At 42.6% G+C, this 26,155-nt stretch overlaps 1 protein-coding gene across 1 annotated transcript; it reads left to right on the plus strand.

The window, feature by feature from the left end:
* Nucleotides 1-513: 513 nt before the first annotated feature.
* Nucleotides 514-25,591, plus strand: LOC117967762 (zinc finger protein 391-like). Its single transcript, XM_059012042.1, has 3 exons — nt 514-787; nt 7,351-7,861; nt 23,884-25,591. Exons 2-3 carry the CDS (start codon nt 7,381-7,383, stop codon nt 24,681-24,683), a joined length of 1,281 nt encoding a protein of 426 aa, XP_058868025.1. The 5' UTR covers nt 514-787; nt 7,351-7,380; the 3' UTR covers nt 24,684-25,591.
* Nucleotides 25,592-26,155: the final 564 nt, after the last annotated feature.

The following is a 26,155-nucleotide window of genomic DNA, read 5'->3' on the forward strand; positions in this document are numbered from 1 at the left end:
CGGCTCTGTTGCCTGGTTTAGTTCGCAGCGCAGTCTGAGGAAGATTCTAAATCTGTGCCGCTGGACAGCAGGGAGGAATACTGTCCTGGATAAAGAATAGGAGACAAGAATACAGTTTAAGAGAAACGAAATAAAAGCATGTGGTAGAAATAGCAGAGGTTACTGCCTGGAGGTTTACTCGTAAAGAATGACCTTTCTGCGACCCTGTGCTGTATTTACCAAAAACAAGTTCACACGCCCTGAACCTCCAAGACTAGCGAAGAGAAAGCTATGAAACTGCGAGCATGCCTGCGCCATTGTGGATCTGTTTGTGACAACGGTGCTCAATTTAAATTAACCTAATATACTTCTAAAAACATTCAGGGGTATACCGCTGGTGTTTGAACATCTCGTTTTGAAGAAGAGGACGGGAAATAGCAATAGCATTGCACAAAACACAGTTCACAAATATAAGAAAAACTCGCTGCATTGGCGCTGCTGCCTACAGTCACAGCGTCCCGGTTGATAGGGCTATACCAACTCTAGCAGGGGCGCGGGGGTAACCTGAATTAAAATATAACTTGCTTAGGAAAGCTAAATGAGCTACAAACAGCTCGTTTACGATGTTAAAATTCAAAGTATTATTTTTAATTAAAGGATCCCCGGTATCACCATCCCCTTTGCGGTCCATATTAGATGAATTGCCAAACCGCACTGAACAGTTTGTATTTTGCGATTGGTATATTCCTCGTTCCGCAGCCCCTCCACGTTCTGTGGAAGGTAAACACTGAGGGAGAACAGATAGCAAGTAAGTGAGTCTTTATTAAGTTGTAAAATATGTTTTAAAACTACAGAGAGCTGTTATATAGTATTACTTTGAAAGTGCGTTGTTTGTATGTGTGTTGTATTTCTGAAGCGGCGTCGCTGTGCTAGCGCATTTGTTTTTATTCACATACCATAGAGTCTGCCTGCCAGATTGGCGGTTTTCCAGGCAAATTTGCCTTGTTCAGCATCTAGCGCAAAGGTGCGCAATCAAAGTTATGCATAATAATACAAAGCACATTAAATATCTACTTGCTGACGCAGCTTCCAGAGAAACGCCGTCTCCAAACCTTGCAGCGCAGCATGCCCTAAACACTTGCAATGCATTGTGTCATTAAAGTAATCACTTTAAGGCAATGATAACATTATTATTTATTGCTTTTATTTAGTTTTATTTTACTTTATTATTTATTTGATCACCAGTTGCTACAACAACATACTCATGTATTTATTTATTTAAGAACGCACATCTCCGCGATTCAGAACTGCAGAAATCTGCACTATACCGGGCCTTTTTTTCCCCCCAAACAGCTTAAGGTGTTATATATATATATATATATATATATATATATATATATATATATATATATAGACTTTAGAAGTTATTTTTTATTTAAATGTGGACGATAAAACAGCAGGTTCCCTTTCAATTCGAAGACAACCACCAATGACATTATGTATGGGATATGCCTGCCCCTTTGGGTAGGTATCGCTGAGCTCTCTATACCAGAGGTGCAGATAGGCCCCTTCCTTGGATGATGCACTTGGTCCCGCCCACAGAGGGGATAAAACTGTCATCTTGACGAAGCCATTCCTCATTTTCCTTCTCAAGACGGTACGGTAAGACCTCTGTGTTGAGCTGAGTGTATTGATAGAAAAGAGCTCCTCGAGTTGAATGGAGTCGATTGTATTTCCCTTGCATTCATGCTGAAAGCTGGCTCTCCGCTTTCCCAGAATCAACGACTTTGAAAAGGCAGAGCCTTTTGACTTTTTGTCTTTCAGCGGGGTCCTCACTTGCGTGGTAGGCTGCTCTTTGTTATCTGTCTGTCGTGTGTGTGCGACTGTCTGTGCAGTCACCCGCGAGTGGTTGTCTATTTCTTTCTAAGAGTACATAGTTCCTCCACGGGGCTAGGCCTTGCTGCATCCCCGCTGTCGAGTAGACCTCGCCGGCTGCCTAGGCCCGCCCACCTCGGTGAGTTGGGCCTTGTAAACAAACAGTGTGCTCTCCCCTATACTATCCATTATACCGTGGTTTTTGCTGTCGGCTTTGGTCCTTGTGTCCCCGCACGCTACGTGCTGACCAGGTGTGTGTGACCGCGTGGTTAGGGTAGGTACAAATGCGTAGCGGCCCTCGAGAGGGAAATGGCCTGCAGCATCTGTGCGGCTTTTCAGCCCCGGGTGAAGGAAGCTAGGTTGGAGAGGGCCAGGAAAGCGAGCTCCGCGTCCTCAATGGCCGGACCGTCAGCGGCTCTTGGAGCCCCAGAGCCCCTCCTCCATGACCTGTCCTAGGACCCCCTGCTGGACATCCCTGAAGCACAGGCCTCCCGTAGTCGCTCCCCATCTCCACAGGTGAGAAGGGTGAAGCATTCCAGGTAGACGAGGGACATTATGGAACTCAAAGCCCAGATAGCCCAGGTCCTGGAGCTCTTGGCCAAACAAGCACCAGTGGTCCCGGCCGCAGTTCCAGCTCCGTTGCAGCCCCAAATGCCAATACCCCCTCCCCTAAGGGAGTTCAGAGTGGATGGGAAAAGGTATCCCAGCTGGCGCAAGAGGAGACACTTTCTATAGCGGCCTCTGGGAAGGGGTCCTCCTTCCCCTCTGACATGCAGGTAGGCGAAGCCCCTGCTGAGGAAGAACCTGGCTTCGAGGTAGCCTCGGAAGCCAGTGCTCCCCCGTTGTCTAGCTCGTTTCGGCATTTATGGGACATGCTGCAGCCTTCCTGCAGGTCCCCTGGACGTCAGCTGCAGAACCACGCAGGTCTGTTTTCCGGACGCAGGCGATGGCTCCACGTCTTCAAAAGTTCCTGGCCTTCCCAGATTTCATGGAGGAGGTACACTTCTCTTGTCCGGCCTCAGGTCCTAGTTTGCTAAAGCAGGCCACACCACTTGCCTCTCTAGAAGGCGTGGAAAAGCTTGGCCTAGCGGGGTTCCCCCCAGCAGACTCCACCATCACGACCCTGGTTAAGGCCCCGCCAATGGGTGGGTTGGCTAGAGACCCAGTGTGCCCAAACCCTCAATGCAAGGTGACGGAAACGCATCTCAAGCGGGTGTATGCAGCAGAGGCGCAGGTAACTCGCCTGTCACACACAGCGAGTGTGCTCACGGCTTATATGGACAGTGTACTGCACGAGGCTCCTCTCCCTGAGCTGGTGGTCATGGAGCTACGTCTCCTGTCCAACATGCTGCTGCAGATTGTGAAGCTTGATTGTGGCTCGTAGACAGCTGTGGCTGTCACAAACCAGAGTTCCTGATGCGGATATGGCAGCGCTGCTAAACGTGCCTATATCCCCAGGACATACTTTTGGGACAGCCGTGGAAGAGATCTTACCGTGATCCCACCGGGACAGCGAGGCGTCCCGGCAGGTGGCCGCATTGCTACCTCCCCGCACTTCCGCGTGTGGCAGGTCGAACCAGTGGCGAGCTCCTCGGATGCAGACCAGGAGAGTTCCAGTCCCCACGGCTCCGCTGGGTGACCTCTGGCATCATCTACAGGGCACACCACCAGCAAACAACCGGGCCCATCCGGCAGGCAGGAAGGCAGGACGTGGCCAGCCCACACACCAGCATCTTAGGAGGCGTTTCCAGAGCCAGCGCCCTAAACAGCCACCTCAAACTGCCCCGCTGCAGCCTCAGCAGCCCGAGGTACCCAAAAAAGATGCCGGCTTTCGCCCCATCCTAGATCTGAGGCTCCTCAATGGCATCTTAAAAGATGGTGAGATACCGTCACATTCTCCAGTCCGTTCGGCCAGGCGACTGGTTCACCACTGTGGACTTACGGGACGCGTACTTTCACGTTCCTATTCGTCCAGCGCACAGGAAGTGTCTCTGCTTCTCTTTTCAAGGAAGCATTTATGAGTTTGCCGTGCTGCGATTCGGGCTCTCCCTAGCTCCTCGTACGTTTTCAAAGTGTGTGGATGCTATCCTGGCCCCCCTCTCATGTTCCCAGTCATGAGAGGGAGCAGTGGCCCACACGGCGGTCATGTCAGAGCATCTGGCGAGGCTGGGCCTCACCATCAACGATGGAAAAAGTTGGCTTACACCGGTGCAGTGCACGACGTACTTGGGGCTCCGACTGGACTTCAATACAATACCTGTCAGACGACAGAGTTGCAGCTATCCAGGGTTACCTCCTTGTTTCAACAGGGATCGCAGGTCACACTCCTATTGTGCCAGTAACTATTGGGTCTGATGGCCGCAGCCATATCGTGCATTCAGATGGGTCTACTTCGCATGCGTCCACTACAAGCGTGGCTCAATACGTTCCACCTCAACACCAAACGCGACAGAGACCGTCGGCTGACTGTGTCTCACGTGTGCTCGCAGCCCTGCGCTGGTGGAGGACAACCTCTCATCTGCGCGAAGGTGTGTGAATGGGAGTAGTGTTAAACCGCCAAGTGGTGACGACAGACACCTCCAACTTGGGTTGGGGGTGGTCTGGGAAGGCAGAGGAGTACGTGGATCCTGGCCGGACCGCTGGACATTCCTGCACATAAACATGCTGGAGTTGCAAGCAGTCTTCCTTGCTCTTCACCACTTCCTCCCGGTGCTGAACGGTAAACATGTGTTGATCCGGACGGACAACACGACAGTGGTGGCGTATGTCAACCACCAGGGTGGCCTACGGTCCCCAGGGTTGCATCGCGTGGCCTTTAGACTATTGACATGGGCTCAGAGGAACTTGCTGTCCTAACAGGCGATGCACATTCCCGTAATGGTGAACTGGGCAGCGGACCTCCTCTCCAGGAAGGGTCTGCATCCGTCAGAGTGGCGACTCCACCCTCAGATAGTGGAGCGCATTTGGGAACGGTTCAGGAAGGCGCAGGTCGATCTCTTCGCCTCCCTCCACCGCTTAGGCGGTCCATTCAGTGTAGACGCCCTAGCGCACAAATGGCCCACTTGTATGCTTTCCCTCCTATAATGTTGCTTCTGGCATTTGGTCCGGTTAGAGGAAGCATCAGTTCTCCTAGGGGCCGCCAAGTGGCCCAGGAGAATCTGGTTTTCGAACCTGTGCTAACTGTTACACGGCCAGCCCTGGGAGATCCCACTGCACTTGGATCTCCTCAGTCAGGCGAGAAGCACTCATTGGCACCCGGAACCGGGCAGGTTCCGGCTATGGGTCTGGCCCATGAAAGGGACCGCTGGTTAGCCCTAGGGCTATCAGATGCGCTTGTGTATACGTTGCAGAGCACTAGGACAGACTCCACTAGGTCTTTGTATACCTATGAGTGGAGGTATTCCAGGTTTTGTGTCTGTCTAGAAACCATGACCCCATATCTTGCCCTATGCCAGTCATCTTACAGTTTCTGCAAGAACTGCTTGATGCTGGTAGGTCACCTTCCTGTATTTAGCGGCTATCTCTGCATGCTATATCTCGGCGATTACGCCCTCCCAGGAGAACTGTTCTCCCCTAATGGAGCCTTAATATTGTACTGGAGGCTCTCACAAAGGCCCCGTTTGAGCCCGTACACTCCATTGAGCTGAAATACCTGTTTATGAAGACAGCCTTCCTCGTGGCTTTCAGCAGGTCAGTGAGCTGCAGGCACTGTCTGCACAGCTCCTGCATGCGTATTTGGGAGGATTGCAGCAGGGTGTCTCTGCGCACCAACCCTGCTTTCCTCCCCATGGTGATCACAGCCTTCCACATTAATCAGTCTGTGGAACTGGAGTCCATCCATCCACCCCCGTTTGCTTGAACGGAGGATGAGAGATTGATTCTTCTCTGCCCAGTGTGGGCATTGAGATGCTACGTGCATAGGACAAGAGCTCTGCGTCAATCTGACCATCTCTTCATCTGTCACGGGACACGGACCCTAGGACAGCCCCTCTCTAAGCAGCATCTGTCACATTAGATTGTGGACACAGTCTCGACTGCGTATGATGGTGCTAGCTTGCCCCCACCTGGTAGGGTAGCCGCACACTCCACTTGAGGGTTGGCTACATCTTGGGCCCTCTTCAGAGGGGTCTCGATGTCTGATATTTGTACTGCGGCTAGGTGGGCTATGCCACATACCTTCTCCAGGTTCTACTGCCTTAATGTGGTAGACCGTGCCCTGCCTTCATTAGGCACGAGGTTCCTTGAGGGTGTAAGTTTCCAACGCTAAACCCTGGGTTAGACAGTCCTAGTGCGTCCCTCATATGCTGCCATTCCTTCTCCCTCGCGACGGCTCTGGTATACATTATCCCATACGTAATGTCATTGGTGGTTGTCTTCGAATTGAAAGGGAACGTTAGTTTAGTTACTGTAACCCTGGTTCCCTGAAAGAAGACGACCACCAACAATGAGGTCACATTGGTCGCCCTCACGGGTTCGAAAAAAAAAAAAGAGAAATGGCTTTCTCAGGATGACAGTTTTATTCCCTCTGTGGGTGGGACCGAGTGCATCATCCTAGGAAGGGGCCTATCAGCAGCTTTGGTATAGAGAGCTCAGCGATACCTACCAAATGGGCAGCATATCCCATACGTAATGTCATTCGTGGTCATCTTCTCTTTCAGGGAACCAGGGTTACGGTAAGTAACCTAACGTTACATTTTGTTTAAATTTAAGTTTAGTTCTTTGTAACGCACGAGTGCGGCAGACCCAGACTTTGTTTTCAAAATGAACAAGGCACGGCGGGTATCAACAAGACCGATTCCATTGAAAATGTAACAAACTGAAAGGCACCAGCGAAATTAATACACAAAAAATCAGGGAACTGTGTTTTTATGTTTAATATATAACAGTATTTTACTGTATTTACCACCCGCTTGTTGTACCTCTGGATTTGTAGCTCGAACAATGTATTTAGGCACAGGCTTGAACAGTGTCACAATTTTTGATGCATTTTTTTTTCAATACGGCAAGTATAGTTTATTGACTGCCTTGTTGATCAGTGTAAACCTGTCAGGTATTACTGGTAGTTTGCCTGCACCTAAAAGTAACTTGGCCTCAAATATGTTGGCAATGTTTGTGTAAATATTTCAAAATATGCAGAGTTTGAGAAAGTTTCTGTAATATTCTATCACACATCATGTTTTGTAAACAAATCTAAATTTAAGGTCCAAGGACAAAATGACTGCTTGCTGATCGGCTGTTTTAAGAGAAAGCATTCTAAAATACTGAACATACTTGTTTAAAGAAAAGAAAAATGTCGTAACTTTTTGCCAACTTTCATCAATTATTCTTCAGATTAGAGAGATTAAATCCTGGTATTGTAAAAACTTATTGCAAGAAATTCTGTGTCCCTTCTATAGTAAAGCCACCCCTGCTATTAAGGCCAGATTTTGTCGATCCCTTGAATGGCTTTAGTAGTACTGTAAATAAATAAATAAATACATGCTTTCTTTTTTTCAGCAACTTCTAAACAGAATCCCGTGTGCTGCCATGGACAGTGTGGAGATGGACTCTGTCCAGATTAAAGAGGAGTTCCCTGAACCTGAACTTCTACCCTTTAAAGTGGAGTTCTTTGGGCTGGCTTCCCTCCCCATTAAACAGGAGCTCTGTGAGATGCAATGTGAGAAGATGCAGTCAGAGGTCTCTGAGATTAAAGCTGAGCACAGTGAAATGGAGATCCCCCAGACAGAAGAACCCCTTTTTGTTAAACAAGAAGATGTGTTGGAAATGGTCCGTATTAAATGGGAGCCCCTTGTAGTAGAGTTTGACCACATGGAACCAGGGAAGGAAGAATCCGAGGACTTCAAACCACACATCCCTGAGCTGGAGCCTGTACGCCTGCGGGAGTGTAGCGTGGTGCTGGAGAGAATCTGCTTGAGAGAGCAAGGCGATGGAGAGGAAGGCCTTCCCAACAGCATGCAAGGAGGTGGAAAGGAAGGCGGGCGGTCACATTCAGAATGCAGTCTAGCAGGTGAGTGACTCCCAGTAGCTGTGACATTCTAGATTGCGTGATATCCACAGTGTGGTTGAGGAGGAGGGAGGGAGCATGTACAGTGCCTTGCATAAGTATTCACCCCCCTTGGACTTTTCCACATTTTGTAGTGTTACAACCTGGAATTAAAATGGATTTAATTGGGATTTTTACCATTTGATTTACACAACATACTTAACACTTTGAAGGTGCAAAATATTTTTTATTGTGACACAAAAGTTAATTAAACAGAAAAACAGACATTTGTTGGTTGCATAAGTATTCACCCCCCTGAGTCAATACTTGGTAGAAGCACCTTTGGCAGCAATTACAGCTGTGAGTCTTTTTGGGTAAGTCCTGCAATTTTTGCCCATTCTTCTTGGCAAAATTGCTCAAGCTCTGTCAAGTTGGATGGGGACCGTTGGTTAACAGCAATTTTCAAGTCTTGCCACAGATTCTCAATCGGATTGAGGTCTGGGCTTTGACTGGGCCATTCTAAGACATTCAGGTTCTTGTTTTTAAACCAATCCAGTGTAGCTTTGGCTGTGTGTTTAGGGTCATTGTCCTGCTGGAATGTGAACCTCCACTCCAGTCCCAGGTCTCTTGCAGACTGAAACAGGTTTTCCTCTAGAATTTCCCTGTATTTGGCTCCATCCATCTTGCCCTCAATCCTGACCAGTTTCCCAGTCCCTGCCGATGAAAAGCATCCCCATAACATGATGCTGCCACCTCCATGCTTCACCGTGGGGATGGTGTTCTCAGGGTGATGAGCAGTGTTGGCTTTATGCCACACATAGCTTTTTGCGCTAAGGCCAAAAAGTTCAATTTTGGTCTCATCAGACCAGAGAACCTTTTTCCACATGTTTGCTGTGTCTCCCACATGCCTTTTGGCAAAATCTAAACGGGATTTGATATGGGGTTTTTTCAGCAATGACTTTCTTCTCGCCACTCTTCCATAAAGCCCAGCTTTGTGGAGCGTCCGGGTTATAGTTGTCCCATGGACGGTTTCTCCCATCTCAGTTGTGGATCTCTCCAGCTCCTTCAGAGTTACCATTGGCCTCTCGGTTGCTTCTCTTACTAATGCCCTCCTTACCTGGTCACTGAGTTTTGGTGGACAGTCTTCTCTAGGCAGAGTCGCGGTTGTGCCATATTCTTCCATTTTTTAATAATGGATTTAACGGTGCTCTGGGGGATATTCAAAGTTTGGGATATTTTTTTATAACCCAACCCTGATTGGTGCTTCTCCAGAACTTTATCCCAGACTTGTTTTGATAGCTCCTTGGTCTTCATGATGCTTTTTGTTTAGATATGCTCTATAACAAACTCTGGGGCCTTCCAGAAACAGGTGTATTTAATCTGAGATCATGTGACACTGTAATTGCACACAGGTGGACTCCATTCAACTAATTATGTGACTTTTGAAGGCAATTGGTTGCACCAGAGCTTATTTAGGGGTGTCACAGCAAAGGGGGTGAATACTTATGCAATCAAGACTTTTCAGTTTTTTATTTGTAAATAATTTTGAAAAATAAGTAGATTTTTTTCCCCACTTCGACATTATGGACTATTTTGTGTAGATCAGTGACAAAAAATCCTAATTAAATCCATTTTAATTCCAGGTTGTAACACTACAAAATGTGGAAAAGTCCGAGGGGGGTGAATACTTATGCAAGGCACTGTAGGTTACATTACTAGCTATTTGTTTTTCATGTACCACTCCAACCATTTCAAGATAGGACTCACTACTATAAATATAAAATCTGATGTAAGAAACTTGGGGGTTATATTTGATTCTGGTTTGAGTTTTGAGGCACATATTGGAAAAATTATAGAAGTGTCTTTACACCCACGTAACATTGCTAAAATTAGGTATTTTCTTTCTTTGGCTGATGCTGAGAAACTAATTCATGGTTTTGTTTCAGTAAGACCTGTGTGGTCCAGTGGTTAAAGAAAAGGGCTTGTAACCAGGAGTTCCCCGGTTCAAATCCCAGCTCAGCCACTGACTCATTGTGTGACCCTGAGCAAGTCACTTAACCTCCTTGTGCTCCGTCTTTCGGGTGTGACGTAATTGTAAGTGACTCTGCAGCTGATGCATAGTTCACACACCCTAGTCTCTGTAAGTCGCCTTTGATAAAGGCGTCTGCTAAATAAACTAATTATAATTATTGCAATGCTTATCACGTTTACATCTTGTTCAGAATGCAGTAGCTAGGGTTCTAACTAGAAAGAAAAAACTGGCTCATATAACTCCTGTGTTGGCATCATTGCACTGGCTTCCAATACGTTTTAGAATTGATTTTAAAATCTTACTATTAACATATAAAGCACTAAATGGCTTAGCACCAGAGTACCTAAGAGAGATTCTGTCCTTATGTAAACCTCTGCACACTTTAAGGTCGGCTAACGCTTTACTTTTGTGCCTTCCAATGGTAAAATTGAAAAAGAGAGGAGAAAGTGTGTTTTGTTTTAATGCTCCCAAGCTGTGAAACTCTTTGCCTTCCTCTATTAGAGATGCTGCTTCGGTCAGCATTTCTAAATCAAGATTAAAGACTCATTTTTATAGATCAGCTTTTTTAACCTAATCTAGATATAAAGTTTCTGTTATTTATTTTTATCGACTGGCTTTGTATTTTATTTGTTATTCTTATTTATTTTATTTTTGTCCTATCTAGATATTTGCTATTTACTGTCATTATTAATATCATTGTATTTTGTTAATTGTGTGATTATACTGTTCTGTCTTGTTTCTTGATCATGATACATACTGTTTGTAAAGCGCGTTGAGATACTATGGTATGAAAGGCGCTATATAAATAAAATAAATAAATAAAATAAATACTGGTGAGCTTGAGATATAGATGTAAGCCCCTTTCACACTGGCACTCCTATACCCAGTTATACCAAGGGGGAGAAGAACCAAAGTACTGTATATAACATTAGAAATGTTCAGTGTAAAAATAGAGGGATATTATTGTACATGTGTAGTGTTATTAGGGGTGCTAGATTCCATTTAATTTATTAAGCATTTAAACTTTTATAAATATATAGTGTAAACATAAAAATAAAAACACTGAGATAGTGCTATAATTTTTTAATAAATAGCTTTCTATAAATAGGTCTTCTGATTGTCTGTGTTTTACCTCGACTTTTCTACTCCTTAAAAAATGCAATTTTGATCCTATTAAGCCATTCGTGTATCTCAATCACAAAGTGAGAAACGCGCTAATTTTCTGTGAAACAACTAAATGGGCTTTTAAATCGTGTTACTTTTTCATTTAAATGCAGAAGCGACTTCTCTTCACTAATGTAAATACAGTCATGCAGAACGATTGTAATAAAGTGTGTCCAACATAAAATACATTATTGTTCATTATCGCTTTAAAAAGATAGATGAGTCGCTTATTACCATGTTGTGATCTCGTTTGTACGTTCTGCTTGTAATGAAAAATGAAGGCTTCACCGATTTAAAGCCCATTATGTTGTTTGACAGAACAAACAAATTAAATCAAATAAATGACTAAATGAAGCCCTGTGTATAAGTAAATGTATATAAACAGTGCAGCAGTATGAAAGCATGATCGCATCGGGGTACAGTGGTCTGTTCTGATTAGAGGACGAGAGCATCGATTGCATTATTACAGAAATGTGATGCAGTCTAATTATTCAAACAGCGCTAGAATCCAAATCGCTAATCTATCCTACTTACTGTATATGAGACAATAACTAGTTATGTTCACACAGACTTTATTCCAAGTACAGTATCATGTTATTCAAAGAAAGACTTGTGACGTTTGCAGGATTAATAATAATAATAATAATAATAATAATAATAATAATAATAATAATAATAACTAAGAGTAATAGTTTGTACTTGTCTGACTGGCAGCAGTTGGAAAGAAAGAAGACCAAAATAATAGTTGCAAACTGAACCGGCATCTCTGTCGATATAAAGGGTGCCGTAAAACACCGTTTTATCACGTAGCACTACTAGCAAATCACTTCCACACTAGATCCAGCACGTATGTACAGGATGCTTTATTCTCATGTGCTTTAACATTGTTCCCTTACTGCCTCTGTAACTGAGCTTTGCAGAGCACAGTCTACATTTTTATCACAATATGTCCAGACAGGGCTTCGGTTATTTCAAGCTCCTGAAGATCACATTGATAGTCATGTGAGCAGAATCATGCTGGACATTGGGAGGTGAATACCCAGTGACAATGATGCCACGTGATAAAGGTAGGAAATAGACAACGAAAGAAAACTCTTAGTAGCCATTATTTGCAAACACCCTCTTGTTGTTAATATTTGACCTGCACATTTTTGCACATTTTTGACAAAGTTTAAACCATTAAGCAAAATTAAAAACGTTTGACACTTTACTTGCGTTTAAATTCTAAACCCCTGAACGTGATGCTATTGAAAAATATCTAATTGTAGGGTTTGTGAGAGGAAATAGACCCGAAACATTACAGGAGAACTTTTAAGGCAGATTTTGATCCCAGGGCTCGGTTTCACCAGCGTCTGTCTTTACTCACTTTGCTTTTACCCCCCCCTAAACACATACACACACACACACACACACATGTACAAATACTGGTAAAAAAAAATCCAACATGCCTGCGGCTTCTGTGTATGTCACTGCGCTGTTTTTTTTTTTTTTTTTTTTGCACGAACCTGCCACTATCCATCGTAATAACAGCAAACTTAAAACTGCAAATTCAAGTTTATCGATGGTGACCGGATGCTATTCAAGCCGTTTGTGATATAAGTGATGGGAGATGAACTGTGGGACAGGCCAGATAGAAGTCCAGAAAGTGAGTCTGAGGTACAGCGGCTTGAATAGCATCCGGTACTGCATGAAAAGACCTGGGTTTGAGGGGCACTTCAGGCAACAGTAGCGGCTGTCTTTACATATGCCTTTTTTGCACACACTCTGCATCTTTTTGGGCCCGTTTCCTTCCTGTCTTTTTCAGTTCTGGGACACTTGTGTCTTTCCATTTGTGGGCACGGGCATGTGGTCGCAGACTCGCTCTTTGCTGCTGTAGGAACTCCGCAGCATACCTGTTGGTAAATGATGACCATATGCTCCAACAGGTCATCTGTGAGGAAAAGCTGGAAATACTTTAGGAGGGGTGAAGCCAGCAGTATCCACCTTTGGACCTGGGGTACTGTCGTCAGGTGTAAGTGGTGTAGTTAATAAAATGAATGTCCGGGAAGTATTTCTCCCAAAAATAATCTGTGTATTTTAATTAAAACAACAAAAAGCAATCCGCCCCTTTACCAACAATGGTTTTGGGGGGAACACGACGGGCTTGCAAACCCAAAAACAAAACAAATACAATGGACTGTGTCCGTCTCACGTCCTCCATGCACGGAAGTGTGCGTGCTCGGGTCCTGGGAAGCGTGGTGCCAGTGAATGTGGTGCTGTGCAGGGAAGTGCTCTCGTGACTGCTGGTGGTGGAAATAGCTCTGCGGGCTCACTCCTCCTCTGCAACGAAAACACACACAAACCAAGAAAAAAAAAGATAAACAGTACAGGCTCCGGCCATCTGTCTGTACACGTCAGCACAAGGCAGCGTACTGACGTAGCGGCTTCCCCTTTGTACACACAAGCCCTCCCTGCAATCAACCTGTCGCCATGGTTTCTCCAATAGAGGGCCGCCATGTATAGCTATCAATTAAATAAACTTCACACAATAGAAAAAAATATGTAATACAGGAAATATGGGAAGTAAATGTACAGTCGCAAATTTATCTGACAGCTACAAAGATTCTGAAAATTTCTAGGACAATAGTGGCAGTTATGGTTCACAAATAAAAAAAATAGCTAAATGTATTAGTTGTGGGAATTAAATGTAATTGTAAATGTATCTGTGTCAGTGTTGGTAAATAATTATTTCACCCAAAAAAAGATAAATGTGTTAGAACGAGTGATATAGGGAATTAATTAATTGTACATAGTAAATATATTTAACAGAGCTAGCAAAGTTCTGAAATGAACTGTGACAGTGTAGGCAAATATATAAGAAATAGTATTTCACACCAAAAATAACATTAAAAAAAAGATAAATGTATTAGAATTCTGAAAAGAACACTCTGAACACTCAAAAAGAGCTGTTCAAAATACAGAAATGTATTCAGATCCATTTATTGAATAATCAATTATTTAAGTAATTTGATTCCTTCAGTGTTACAGCAGTCTCAATCGCTCAACTCACACCACGACACAGTGACGAAAGATTAGCTACAGTTTCAAGACAGTAACTGAATTCCAGACAAAATATTTCCGAATATTTATGTTTTTACAGTATTTCGAATGATGCTAAACACTCTCACATACATCCTAAAATTTTGGAAGCGATTGATCACTCACAGCTTGCAGGGCAATGCCTTTTTGGTTTGGTACAATATAGGGCACCCTGTCGTAATCAATAGCGATCGATTAGTTCTGAAAATAACTGTTGAAAATAACATCGTCTGCCAAAAATAGCTCTTCGGGTCTGCTAAATGTTCTAGCCATCACGATTTGCTCAGATCAAAGCATGTTGCTGACTTGACTTCCTATATTCCAGACTGAACAACACAGAGAAATTCTATAGGCTAGTTTAGGAATCAATCATGATGCATGTTTGATAGACGTGACCGGTGCACCATTCACAAAGTTTGAGAGACTAAACCCTCCCACACATGTCCTACAATTGTGGAAGTGATTGGTCACTCACAGCCTGCAGGGCACTGTGCCATTGACATGTACTAGATTGTGTGCGGTACAAAATAGGGCAGCCTGCAGTAACCAATAGCGATTGTTTTGTTCTGAAAATGATTGTTGAAAATAAGATTTAGTTTGCCTAAATAGCTCCTTGGATCCCCTAAATGTTGTAGCCATCACAAGTTGATCAGATCAAAGCACGATCCGCAATATAAAACAGACTTTAGTTTGCTGACTCGACTTCTTGGATTCCAGACTGAATAACATGAATAACCTATAGGCTCATTTAGACGTCAATCATCCACTGTTTAAATGATGTAACCGATACACCATTCACATATTTCTAGAGATTAAATCCTCCCACATGCTAATGACATTTTTTAAAAGATCGGTTTATTCACAGCCTGCGGCACAGTGCGATACATGGGAGGACGTACGCCATACGTCCCCTGGCACTGAAGGGGTTAAGTTGGGCTGCGTTCAATAGGCAGAGCGCTCTGCCGTGGCGCTACATAACTTAAGTTAGCTTTTATTGAACAGTGTGTTACGGAGAGAGAACTTTCAAGATGGTGGAAAACACAGCACTAGGGTTGTTTTTGGATGAATTTATGGAAGTTGTCAAAGAGCAAGTAGCCATTTGGGGTGGATAGATGTAGCGAGTACTTATCATTTATTATTATTATTATTTGTTTATTTAGCAGACGCCTTTATCCAAGGCGACTTACAGAGACTAGGGTGTGTGAACTATGCATCAGCTGCAGAGTCACTTACAACTACGTCTCACCCGAAAGACGGAGCACAAGGAGGTTAAGTGACTTGCTCAGGGTCACACAGTGAGTCAGTGGGAGAGGTGGGATTTGAACCAGGGACCTCCTGGTTACAAGCCCTTTTCTTTAACCACTGGACCACACATCAAGTTGGGAATAAGACCTCTGGTAGCCATTAGGAGAGATTTGGGAAAGGTCTTCGCTCCACCTCTCCTCGCTCGGACTGCCACAGCTCTGACTGCCCTTGGTAGTGTGCCCCTTAGGTAGCTGGCGCTTAGAACGGCTGGTGTTCTAAGTAGAGGTGTGTTGAGCGATTATTTAAATAATCGACACGAATACGATTAATAATTTTGATTCATCGAATAATCTGTTAATTCCGATTCATTTTATTTTTTGCATTTAATAATGCAGAAAAGGCACCCCCACTATATAGTAGATGATATTCTGTAACATTATCTCCAGTACAGGTTAATTTGTCTTACTCTGTTGATGGTCTCTATCTAAAAGAGCAAGTCTCACTCAGACACCACATAACATTTTTTTTTTTTTTTTTTTAGTTTTATTAAATCAGAAAATGCTTTCTCACATAAATAACTACAGTACAAAATTTGATCCTGAATTTTTGGAAAGTAATTGTAAAACTTAATAATTGTTGTCACTTCAACCTACTTGGAATTTTTGCTGTTTGCTGAACAAGTGGAGCAAAATTATTTTAAAGTCAATTCATTAACCTTTAAAGAAGTCAATAACTTATTTGCATAGTTAACAGACACTATTCACTTAAAACAAAAGTCTGTAGTACTGTGGATCTTTTTTTAGCATTACAAAAATACTGAACCTTTTCTTAAGTTGTTTCCTGAAAACTGTGCTCATTGTTTAATTGTGTTGTCACATGAACAAATTTTAACATGACACAACATGTTAAAAAACAAACACGTTATGCAAGGTTGCTATGTAAAAACACCAGCATATCAGCATGGCTAGGGCTAAGGCTGGCACGTTTTCTTGTCACAATAGCACCAGCTGCTGAAAAAAGCCTTTCAGATGGAGTAGAGGTGGCAGGGATACAGAGAAACCATTTAGCTAGTTTGGAGTCAGAAGAGCTGTCAGTGCACTGTCCTTCCATCATAAACATCCTGCCTAGCACCAGTTGTGGGTGGCTTAGATCAATGGGTTCATTTGGCTCTACCTCACTATCATCAGGGCTGTTTTCATGATTATCAGAAATGTCACCAGCATCACAAGAATCTACAGCAGCATTGCAGGATGAATGATGAGGCTGTTGTTGAAAACTTGCATTCCAAGAGCGAGGTGAAGAATGAACTTCTTCATCTAAAACATTGCTTTCATGTCTGCCCTCATGCTCTTCATCAGCAGCATCACTTGTCGTTGAGGAGGATGAGGGAGGTTGATGAAAACCTGTGGCTGTTCCGGAAGTGTCGGCCCTGGTTGTATCAGTTGCATTGGTGGCACTAGCAGTGTAATGACTGGATGTATTCACGTAATGTCCTTGAAGACAGAGTGCCCTCTCAATCTGCTTTGTGCTAACACTGCATGATTTCCTAACAAATCTAAGGTGTCGGAATTGAGGATCTAAGATAGCTGCTGAAATCATTGGACTCTCCAAGTCTAGTCCAGAACTGCTGTCAAGGATGCCTGTCTTCCATCTCTGGTCCAGCTGCTGAAATGCAACTCTCTTGAAGTTTTTAATGGCAGAAGAGTTTTTCACTGCAAGATCCATTAAGGAGCTTACTGACTTAATTAGAGATGGCACAGCAGAGAGAGAGACGTAGGTTTCCCCACTCAGGTATGCTGTGGCAGTCTCAAAAGGCTGCAGAACACTGACCAGTTCATTAAGTAAGGACCACTGATCTTGACTGAGATCCAGATGACGTACTGCCCTTGCTGATTTCACAGTAGGGTCAGACAGCACTGCAACAATTGGCCATCGCTGCTCCAGAAGTCGCTTTATCATATGAAGGCTGCTGTTCCAGCGTGTTGGAACATCCTGTAGCAGAGTATGCTGGGGTGTTTCCATTTGCTTTTGCTTCCTCTTGAGTGCAGTTGTTGCCAACTCACTCTTCTTGAAGTGCTCTACAACTGACCGGGCAGCACCAATGGCACGTTCAATTGTGATGTTTTTCAGGGCATTGTTGATGGTCAGCTGTAACGAATGACCTGCACAGCTGACACTAAGCCATCCATGCAACTCTGACAACTTATTTGCAGTAGAAACCACATTGGATCCATTATCTCGAACCAGTGCAGCAACTTGAGCTGGACTAATCTCAAATTTCTTTAGAACCTCTTCGACCCAAGCCACAATGTTGCCCCCTGTATGCCTCTCTGTCAATGGTTTTGATGTCAGATTGATAGTCTTCATTGTCCAGGCTGGAGTTATAAAGTGGGCCGTCACAGACAGGTAAGCCTCTGTTGCAATGCTGGTCCAGATGTCTGTAGTCAGGGCAATGCTGGATGCTGTTGCTAACTCCCTCTTTATAACATCAACATCATACTTTCTGCTAGGCACTTGGTAGGAAGGTTCAAGAAACTGGATGAGGTCCTTAAATGCAGTTCCTTCCACCAGAGAGATTGGGCGCAAGTCTTTCACTATCACTCTCATAATGGAGTGGGTGATGGAATTGGCACGCTTTACTGAACAGGATTTAGAACGCGTTACGTAATCAAAAAGTTGACTTTGCTTTGGCTTTTTGCCTTTGCTGTCGCCACTGCCACAGAAAGAATCAGAAGCAGCTGACGGACTCAAGCTGGAGCCTGTGATGATGTCTGCACACTGTGATGAATTAGGGTTCTGGGATTGAAGAGGAGTCTGCTTCATTGATGGTTGTGAACTGTCAGTTGTGGAACATAAAGCTCCTTCCCTAAGTGTTGGGGAAAAAAAAGGTGTTAAAACAACTAAAATTATAGTTTACAATGTTGCAGTGGTCTTGGTTTAAAATATATAGTCTAGCTGCCTTAAGCCAGTATACCAGTGCTGCAATACAGAAGCTAACCCTATCATGTCTGCTAACCATTACTATTTATTTTTAGTTTAAACTACACCTATATTATGTCAAAAAGGACAGTACTACTGCTATTTATGGAACTTTAAGGGACAGCAGAGTGGTACTGACAATCTGTGGTACAGATCAATTAAAATGTAATTCTTCTTAAAGTGTAAATAGCTTCAAATTACATTTTAACATCTTAACTTTTATGATTATTGCGGTCATTTAGTTCTGAGCTTTGTTGTCCATATCTGAGTATTAAAACACCAATGTTTAGCTGAATTTACCTACAGTGCCTTGCGAAAGTATTCGGCCCCCTTGAACTTTGTGACCTTTTGCCACATTTCAGGCTTCAAACATAAAGATATGAAACTGTGATTTTTTGTGAAGAATCAACAACAAGTGGGACACAATCATGAAGTGGAACGAAATTTATTGGATATTTCAAACTTTTTTAACAAATAAAAAACTGAAAAATTGGGCGTGCAAAATTATTCAGCCCCCTTAAGTTAATACTTTGTAGCGCCACCTTTTGCTGCGATTACAGCTGTAAGTCGCTTGGGGTATGTCTCTATCAGTTTTGCACATCGAGAGACTGAAATTTTTGCCCATTCCTCCTTGCAAAACAGCTCGGCTCAGTGAGGTTGGATGGAGAGCATTTGTGAACAGCAGTTTTCAGTTCTTTCCACAGATTCTCGATTGGATTCAGGTCTGGACTTTGACTTGGCCATTCTAACACCTGGATATGTTTATTTGTGAACCATTCCATTGTAGATTTTGCTTTATGTTTTGGATCATTGTCTTGTTGGAAGACAAATCTCCGTCCCAGTCTCAGGTCTTTTGCAGACTCCATCAGGTTTTCTTCCAGAATGGTCCTGTATTTGGCTCCATCCATCTTCCCATCAATTTTAACCATCTTCCCTGTCCCTGCTGAAGAAAAGCAGGCCCAAACCATGATGCTGCCACCACCATGTTTGACAGTGGGGATGGTGTGTTCAGGGTGATGAGCTGTGTTGCTTTTACGCCAAACATAACGTTTTGCATTGTTGCCAAAAAGTTCTTTTTTGGTTTCATCTGACCAGAGCACCTTCTTCCACATGTTTGGTGTGTCTCCCAGGTGGCTTGTGGCAAACTGTAAACAACACTTTTTATGGATATCTTTAAGAAATGGCTTTCTTCTTGCCACTCTTCCATAAAGGCCAGATTTGTGAAGTATACGACTGATTGTTGTCCTATGGACAGAGTCTCCCACCTCAGCTGTAGATCTCTGCAGTTCATCCAGAGTGATCATGGGCCTCTTGGCTGCATCTCTGATCAGTCTTCTCCTTGTATGAGCTGAAAGTTTAGAGGGACGGCCAGGTCTTGGTAGATTTGCAGTGGTCTGATACTCCTTCCATTTCAATATTATCGCTTGCACAGTGCTCCTTGGGATGTTTAAAGCTTGGGAAATCTTTTTGTATCCAAATCCGGCTTTAAACTTCTCCACAACAGTATCTCGGACCTGCCTGGTGTGTTCCTTGTTCTTCATGATGCTCTCTGTGCTTTAAACGGACCTCTGAGACTATCACAGTGCAGGTGCATTTATACGGAGACTTGATTACACACAGGTGGATTCTATTTATCATCATTAGTCATTTAGGTCAACATTGGATCATTCAGAGATCCTCACTGGACTTCTGGAGAGAGTTTGCTGCACTGAAAGTAAAGGGGCTGAATAATTTTGCACGCCCAATTTTTCAGTTTTTTATTTGTTAAAAAAGTTTGAAATATCCAATAAATTTCGTTCCACTTCATGATTGTGTCCCACTTGTTGTTGATTCTTCACAAAAAATTACAGTTTCATATCTTTATGTTTGAAGCCTGAAATGTGGCAAAAGGTCGCAAAGTTCAAGGGGGCCGAATACTTTCGCAAGGCACTGTATATATATATACACACTACCAGTCCAAAGTTTTAGAACATCTCCATTTTTTCCAGTTTTTATTGAAATCTACGCAGTTTAATGTCTCAATGTACTCTGAAATTAAAGCATAGAACAAATAAACAATTGGAGATAAAAAAGAAATCATGGAATCGTTTTGTTTAACAAAATTTAATCTAAATTTTTGACTCATCAAAGTAGCCACCTTTTGCAGATATAACAGCCGAACACACTCGTGGCATTCTTTCTACAATGGAAATCAAATATTGTTCGGGAAGTTCTTCCCAACACTGTTGCAGAAGTTCCCACAAATGTGTTGCACTTGTAGGTTGCTTTGCTTTCACCCTTCTGTCCAGTTCATCCCAAACCAGCTCGATGGGGTTTAAGTCTGGAGACTGTGCTGGCCATTCCATGATTTGAAGCCTACCGTCTTGTTCTTTTCTTCTAAGGTAGTTCTGACATAGCCTGGAGGTATGTTTTGGTTCATTATCTTGCTGTAGGATGAACCCCTGACCAACTAGACGTATACCAGAGGGTATTGCATGGCGCAGCAAAATGCTGTGGTAGCAGTTTTGGTTCAGGGTGCCAGTTACTCTGTGCAAGTCGCCGACTCTGGATCCAGCAAAAGAGTCCCAGACCATCACGCTTCCTTCTCCATGTTTGACAGTTGGTGTCACACACAGAGGAACCATCCTTTCGCCTACTCGACGGCGTACAAAAACCCTGCGTGATGAACCGAAGATTTCAAATTTTGATTCATCGGTCCATAAGATCTTCTTCCAGTCTTTAGTAGTCCATTGGCGGTGCTTCATGGCCCAGGCAAGCCTCTTTTTCTTATTTTGCCATCTTAGCAATGGCTTTCTTACTGCCACTCGACCTGTCAAACCTGCAGCTCGAAGTCTTCTCTTCACAGTTGAAACTGAGACTTGCTTACTTCGACCAGTGTTAAGCTGTGCTTGAAGCTGTTGTGCTGTGAGCCGCCTATCACGCAAGCTGTTGACTCTCAGAAACTTGTCTTCTGATTCTGTTGTGGCTTTGGGTCTGCCAGACCTCTTTCTGTGAGAGTTTCCTCCAGTTTCCAAGTGCCTTTTGATGGTGTAGGAAAGTGTACTCACTGACACCTTGGCTTTCTTTGCAATTTCTCTAAAGGAAAGACCTACACTTTTAAGGGTTATAATGGTCTGTCTGTCTTCCTTTGTTAATTGCCTTTTTCTCGCCATTATGAGAGCAATATACTACTTCCTGCAGTACAATACTGTCCAAATAATGCTTAAGAGGGTGTAGTAACACAGTCTGTTCCAACACTGCTTTTATACAGACAGAGGGTTTGTAAGTAATCAAAAAAAGTTGGGACACCTGTAGGAATTGTTAGTATCAACTTTCAAGGCTTAAATTACTTCCACTGCTGCAGAATAGCTGTAAGTTGTTAACCAATTACTTGTTCCCTGAAAAAGGCCGTTTTGTATAACTCTGAAATGTACATTATTTTTCAGTTTTTGGTAACCTAAACTTTTTTTTTTAACCTCTGGCAGTTTACCGCTTACCTTTGTACCATTTCAGGTTATTCACTGGACTTGAACTGCTTAAATTTCAATAAAAACTGGAAAAATGGGGGTGTCTAAAACTTTTGACCAGTAGTGTATGTGTATATATATATATATATATATATATATATATATATATATATATATATATATATATATATATTTCTGATCAGAATATCAGGATGCCTTGTCTTTGAACTTGCTCCAGTGGTCAAACCTCTTGAAATTGTTTGGAATCAGGAAGTAAAGGCAAATCAAGTCACAGATAGCTAGATAATTTTATTGAACAATTATTAAAGCTCAGCTGTGGAGCAATAATAAATATTAAGCAGGTTTATATAATTTGAAGATATTTAATTAATTTTGAAAGACATTTAAAAATGTTAGATTTAGTTATTTTTATTATTAACGTTTTGTTTTTTTGTTGTTGTTTTTTTAGCTTTTAAAAACATATAATAAAAGTATAATTAAGACTCCATACAGGTAATAAGACACTAACTGTCCAGAATCAAGCTTTAAAAAATAAAATAAAATAATAATCTGGAGTAAAATTGTAAATGGTGTTTATTATGCCGTAAACTAATAGTGCTGTAGAGAATTGATACAAATCCAACAATTCTATGACTAATGCAGCGTGTTTTTTTTTTGTTTGTTTGTTTTTGACAGTTTGATAGTGCTGGTAAAAGTCTAAGATTTGACCAATACTTGGTGTGAACACTTACACAATAACAGATTATAATAGTTTTTTTTTTCTTTTTTTCTATTCAGTAGTAAAATGACGGGAGTGTAGCCGACTGCTTTATTCAATAGCAAGTGCTAAATTAACACGTAATACCTCTTATCAAACAAAAAAAAAACCTGCATTTGACAAAAACAGCATCGTACTATATATATCGACTTACTTCTTATATGAATAATATTACTTACCAGGTGAGGGTGCCTCCTTTTTAGATGTTGCAGCAAAGCTGTGGTGATAGTTCATCTTTCCTTTGCATATGCTGCACTGAACCTGTGAATTGCTAGGTTGGCCAAAGCAATCCCACACAACGCTTGTGTGTCTGGCGATTCTCGCTGATTTCTTGGCACCGGGCCTCTCACTTCCATCACTTTCCAAACTCCTTTTTTTCCCCCGTTCTTCTGTACTAGTAACAGTCTTGCTATGTGCATTTGCTGTGTTCTCGCTTGCCACTCTCAACACGTCGCCACAAAAAGGTTTTAGACTGTTTTGTTTCAATGAAAGCGCTTTGCTAACGTAACAACAACATTGCGTAACCTGTAGGTTCTAGCGGGAGGATAGAGGTTCTAAACAATATTGCGACAATGCTGCTGCTTGTAAAATAACAATAAAGAAGTACCAACAAATTAGCAAAATCATGTTTCGAATAGGGTTGCGTGGGTATTATTGAAGAAATACGTCTGACTTCCAATTGATGCAAACGGGTTTTATTTATCTAACAGAGAGAACAGGGATTGTCACAGGATAGCAGAAGATGTATATGTGTGTGTTTTTTTTTTTTAAAGTTTTCTTTTCATCTTTTACTAATACATCGACTTCACTCTCAACCAAATCAGTAATAGCGATCTGCTGTTCAGTATTCCTGCCTAGATCAGACAAGTGAACAGCTGATCGGAATTATTATTTGAGAACGCACCTGGCGTGAATGTAGCTGCTAATATACCGTATGCATATATGGTATATTAGCAGACGATAAAAGGTCGTTGAGTATTAAAATAATCGCCACGAGTCGAGTAACTCGGTTAATTATCCCAGCTCTAGTTCTAAGACACTATTTGCCAATTTACTCTATCCTGTAGGTCTGGAGCCGTATACTTAACACACGTTTCTAATCAGCCTCCCAATTCAGCACAACCCAGCACACAAAGGAAATCTACATTACAGTTTATAAGTGCAGTCTTAGCAATCAACGAATTAAACTATCAGATTAACTATAATTCACTTACCTGTTTCGATGTTGTTTCAGCCAGCAACTGGGAGCACACGTGTCTCTTCAGTTACATTCACAAACTACAAGCAGTCCCTCTTACTTTCTTTCCTGTTTTGTATTTTCCAGGTTCCAGTCCAGCAGCTAAAGCAAGGGCGGGCGGTGGAGAATATCCTGACTGTGGAAAAGGTTTCACGCAGTTAGGGCAATTAAAAAAGCCCCAGAGAATTCACACCGGAGAGAAACCGTATCACTGCTCTGACTGTGGGAAGAGTTTCAGTCAGTCAGGACATCTGAAAGAACACCAGCGAACTCACACAGGAGAGAAACCGTATCGCTGCTCTGACTGTGGGAAGAGTTTCAGTCAGTCAGGAACCCTGAAAGAACACCAGCGAACTCACACAGGAGAGAAACCGTATCACTGTTTTGACTGTGGGAAGAGTTTCAGTCGGTCCAGACATCTGAAAGAACACCAGCGAACTCACACAGGAGAGAAACCGTATCGCTGTTCTGACTGTGGGAAGAGTTTCAGTCAGTCAGGAGAGATGAAAACACATCAGCGAACTCACACAGGAGAGAAACCGTATCACTGTTCTGACTGTGGGAAGAGTTTCAGACAGTCAAGAGACATGAAAACACACCAGCGAACTCACACAGGTGAGAAACCGTATCACTGCTCTGACTGTGGGAAGAGTTTCAGTCAGTCAGGAACCCTGAAAGTACACCAGCGAACTCACACAGGAGAGAAACCGTATAGTTGCTCTGACTGTGGGAAGACTTTCAGTCGGTCAGACAGCCTTGTTTCACACCAGCGAACTCACACCGGAGAGAAACCGTATCGCTGCTCTAACTGTGGGAAGAGTTTCAGTCAGTCAGGACATCTGAGAGAACATCAGCGAACTCACACAGGAGAGAAACTGTGTGGCTGATCTGACTATGGGAAAAGTTTCAGCTTAAACAAGCACTTCAAAAACACCAGTGAATTCACAGTAGAGAGAAACCTTAAAGGGACAATGGGACTTTTTACTCATGAGGTTAAAAAACATGAATCTTGCATTATAAATCTCTATGTAATTACTCTTTTGTGTATCACTCTTAAGAGCATGCATTTTAAATGGTAAAAATGTCTGATGGACAAGTCAGGAGAAATCAATAACTCAGTGTGGAAATTAGTTTCAAGATTTAACATTTGAACTTAATTAACTTGAAAATAAATGAATCGATGGGAAAGAGTATCCCAGAGACAAGACTGCACCATCCTTACAGGGCAATCGCCTGGACGATTTGTCTTGTAAATTCATCACAATTCTAAAACTAATGAAAAATGATGGTGTCGCATAGCTGTATTATGACATGAATGACTGAATATTGTATGACATGTAGCTTTGCAATGTGCGTTTCCTATGCTTGTAATTGTGCCTGCTTTCGTAAACTGCCCTGTGTAGCAGGCATGTGTACTGATCTCAGGTACAGAAAGGCAAATAGTGATTTCTAAAGAGACATGACTGTATAATTAAACCTTGAGTGTGCTGATTTAACAATTGATTAATTATACAACACAATACTAAGCAATGCTAAAAACAAAGCCTATGTCTAAATTGTATTCAAATGAGTAAAATGTATTTGTTAAGGCTTGTTGCATCAAATTGAGTACAGCACTCTCCTTCGGTGTCGTTCTCATACTGGCTGTCAGTGCTGGAGCCTTCATGTTGTGACGTAGCACCGGGGAAGACTCTGCAGCCAGAGGATAAAGGGGATGGGCCAGGAAAGTGGCTTTAGGTAGAGAAAAAAAACATGAAAATGAAAGCATGTCACAACGAATCATGAATGTTTTTTTTTTTTTTTTTTTTTTAATGATCCAATGCACAATAAATGATATTTTTTAGATTTCTTTTTTTATTTGTCACGATTTGTGTTGCTTGACACTGTACTGGTTAATCTTCCCCTCTAGTAACCCAGCTACTGGGTTTGCAAAACTTCAGCAAGTTTAGAGCTAGGATGCAGTACTTTTAACCCCACAGTTAGCTCCCCCTCTACAAATGTATATAATTGGAGTCAAATGAAACTTTTTAATTTCAAAATACAGAAATATTTATTAACATTACCCACTTGCTGAACTGCTCTGCAAGGACATGTTTGTTTTTGTTACGTGGTACTGGTATAAATAAGTAATAAGCAAGAAAAAAAAACATCTATAAAATCTTCAGTTTCCAAACGGTGAGGTAGCTGGAAATACTGCTTTACAAGCGTAGGGCTGCATATTCAACTCAAATGGTGGCTAACAGAGGAGTAAGAAGGAAGAGGCTCCCTCCCTCAAAGAGAAAGAAAGATTGGTCTCTCCAGTCTGTAGCAGATTTAAAGCATGCTCGCACAGCTGCTTTGCAGTGGAATGCAAATCTGT

The sequence above is a fragment of the Acipenser ruthenus genome, chromosome 43 (genome assembly GCF_902713425.1).
Source record: "Acipenser ruthenus chromosome 43, fAciRut3.2 maternal haplotype, whole genome shotgun sequence".
NCBI classification, from domain to species: domain Eukaryota; kingdom Metazoa; phylum Chordata; class Actinopteri; order Acipenseriformes; family Acipenseridae; genus Acipenser; species Acipenser ruthenus.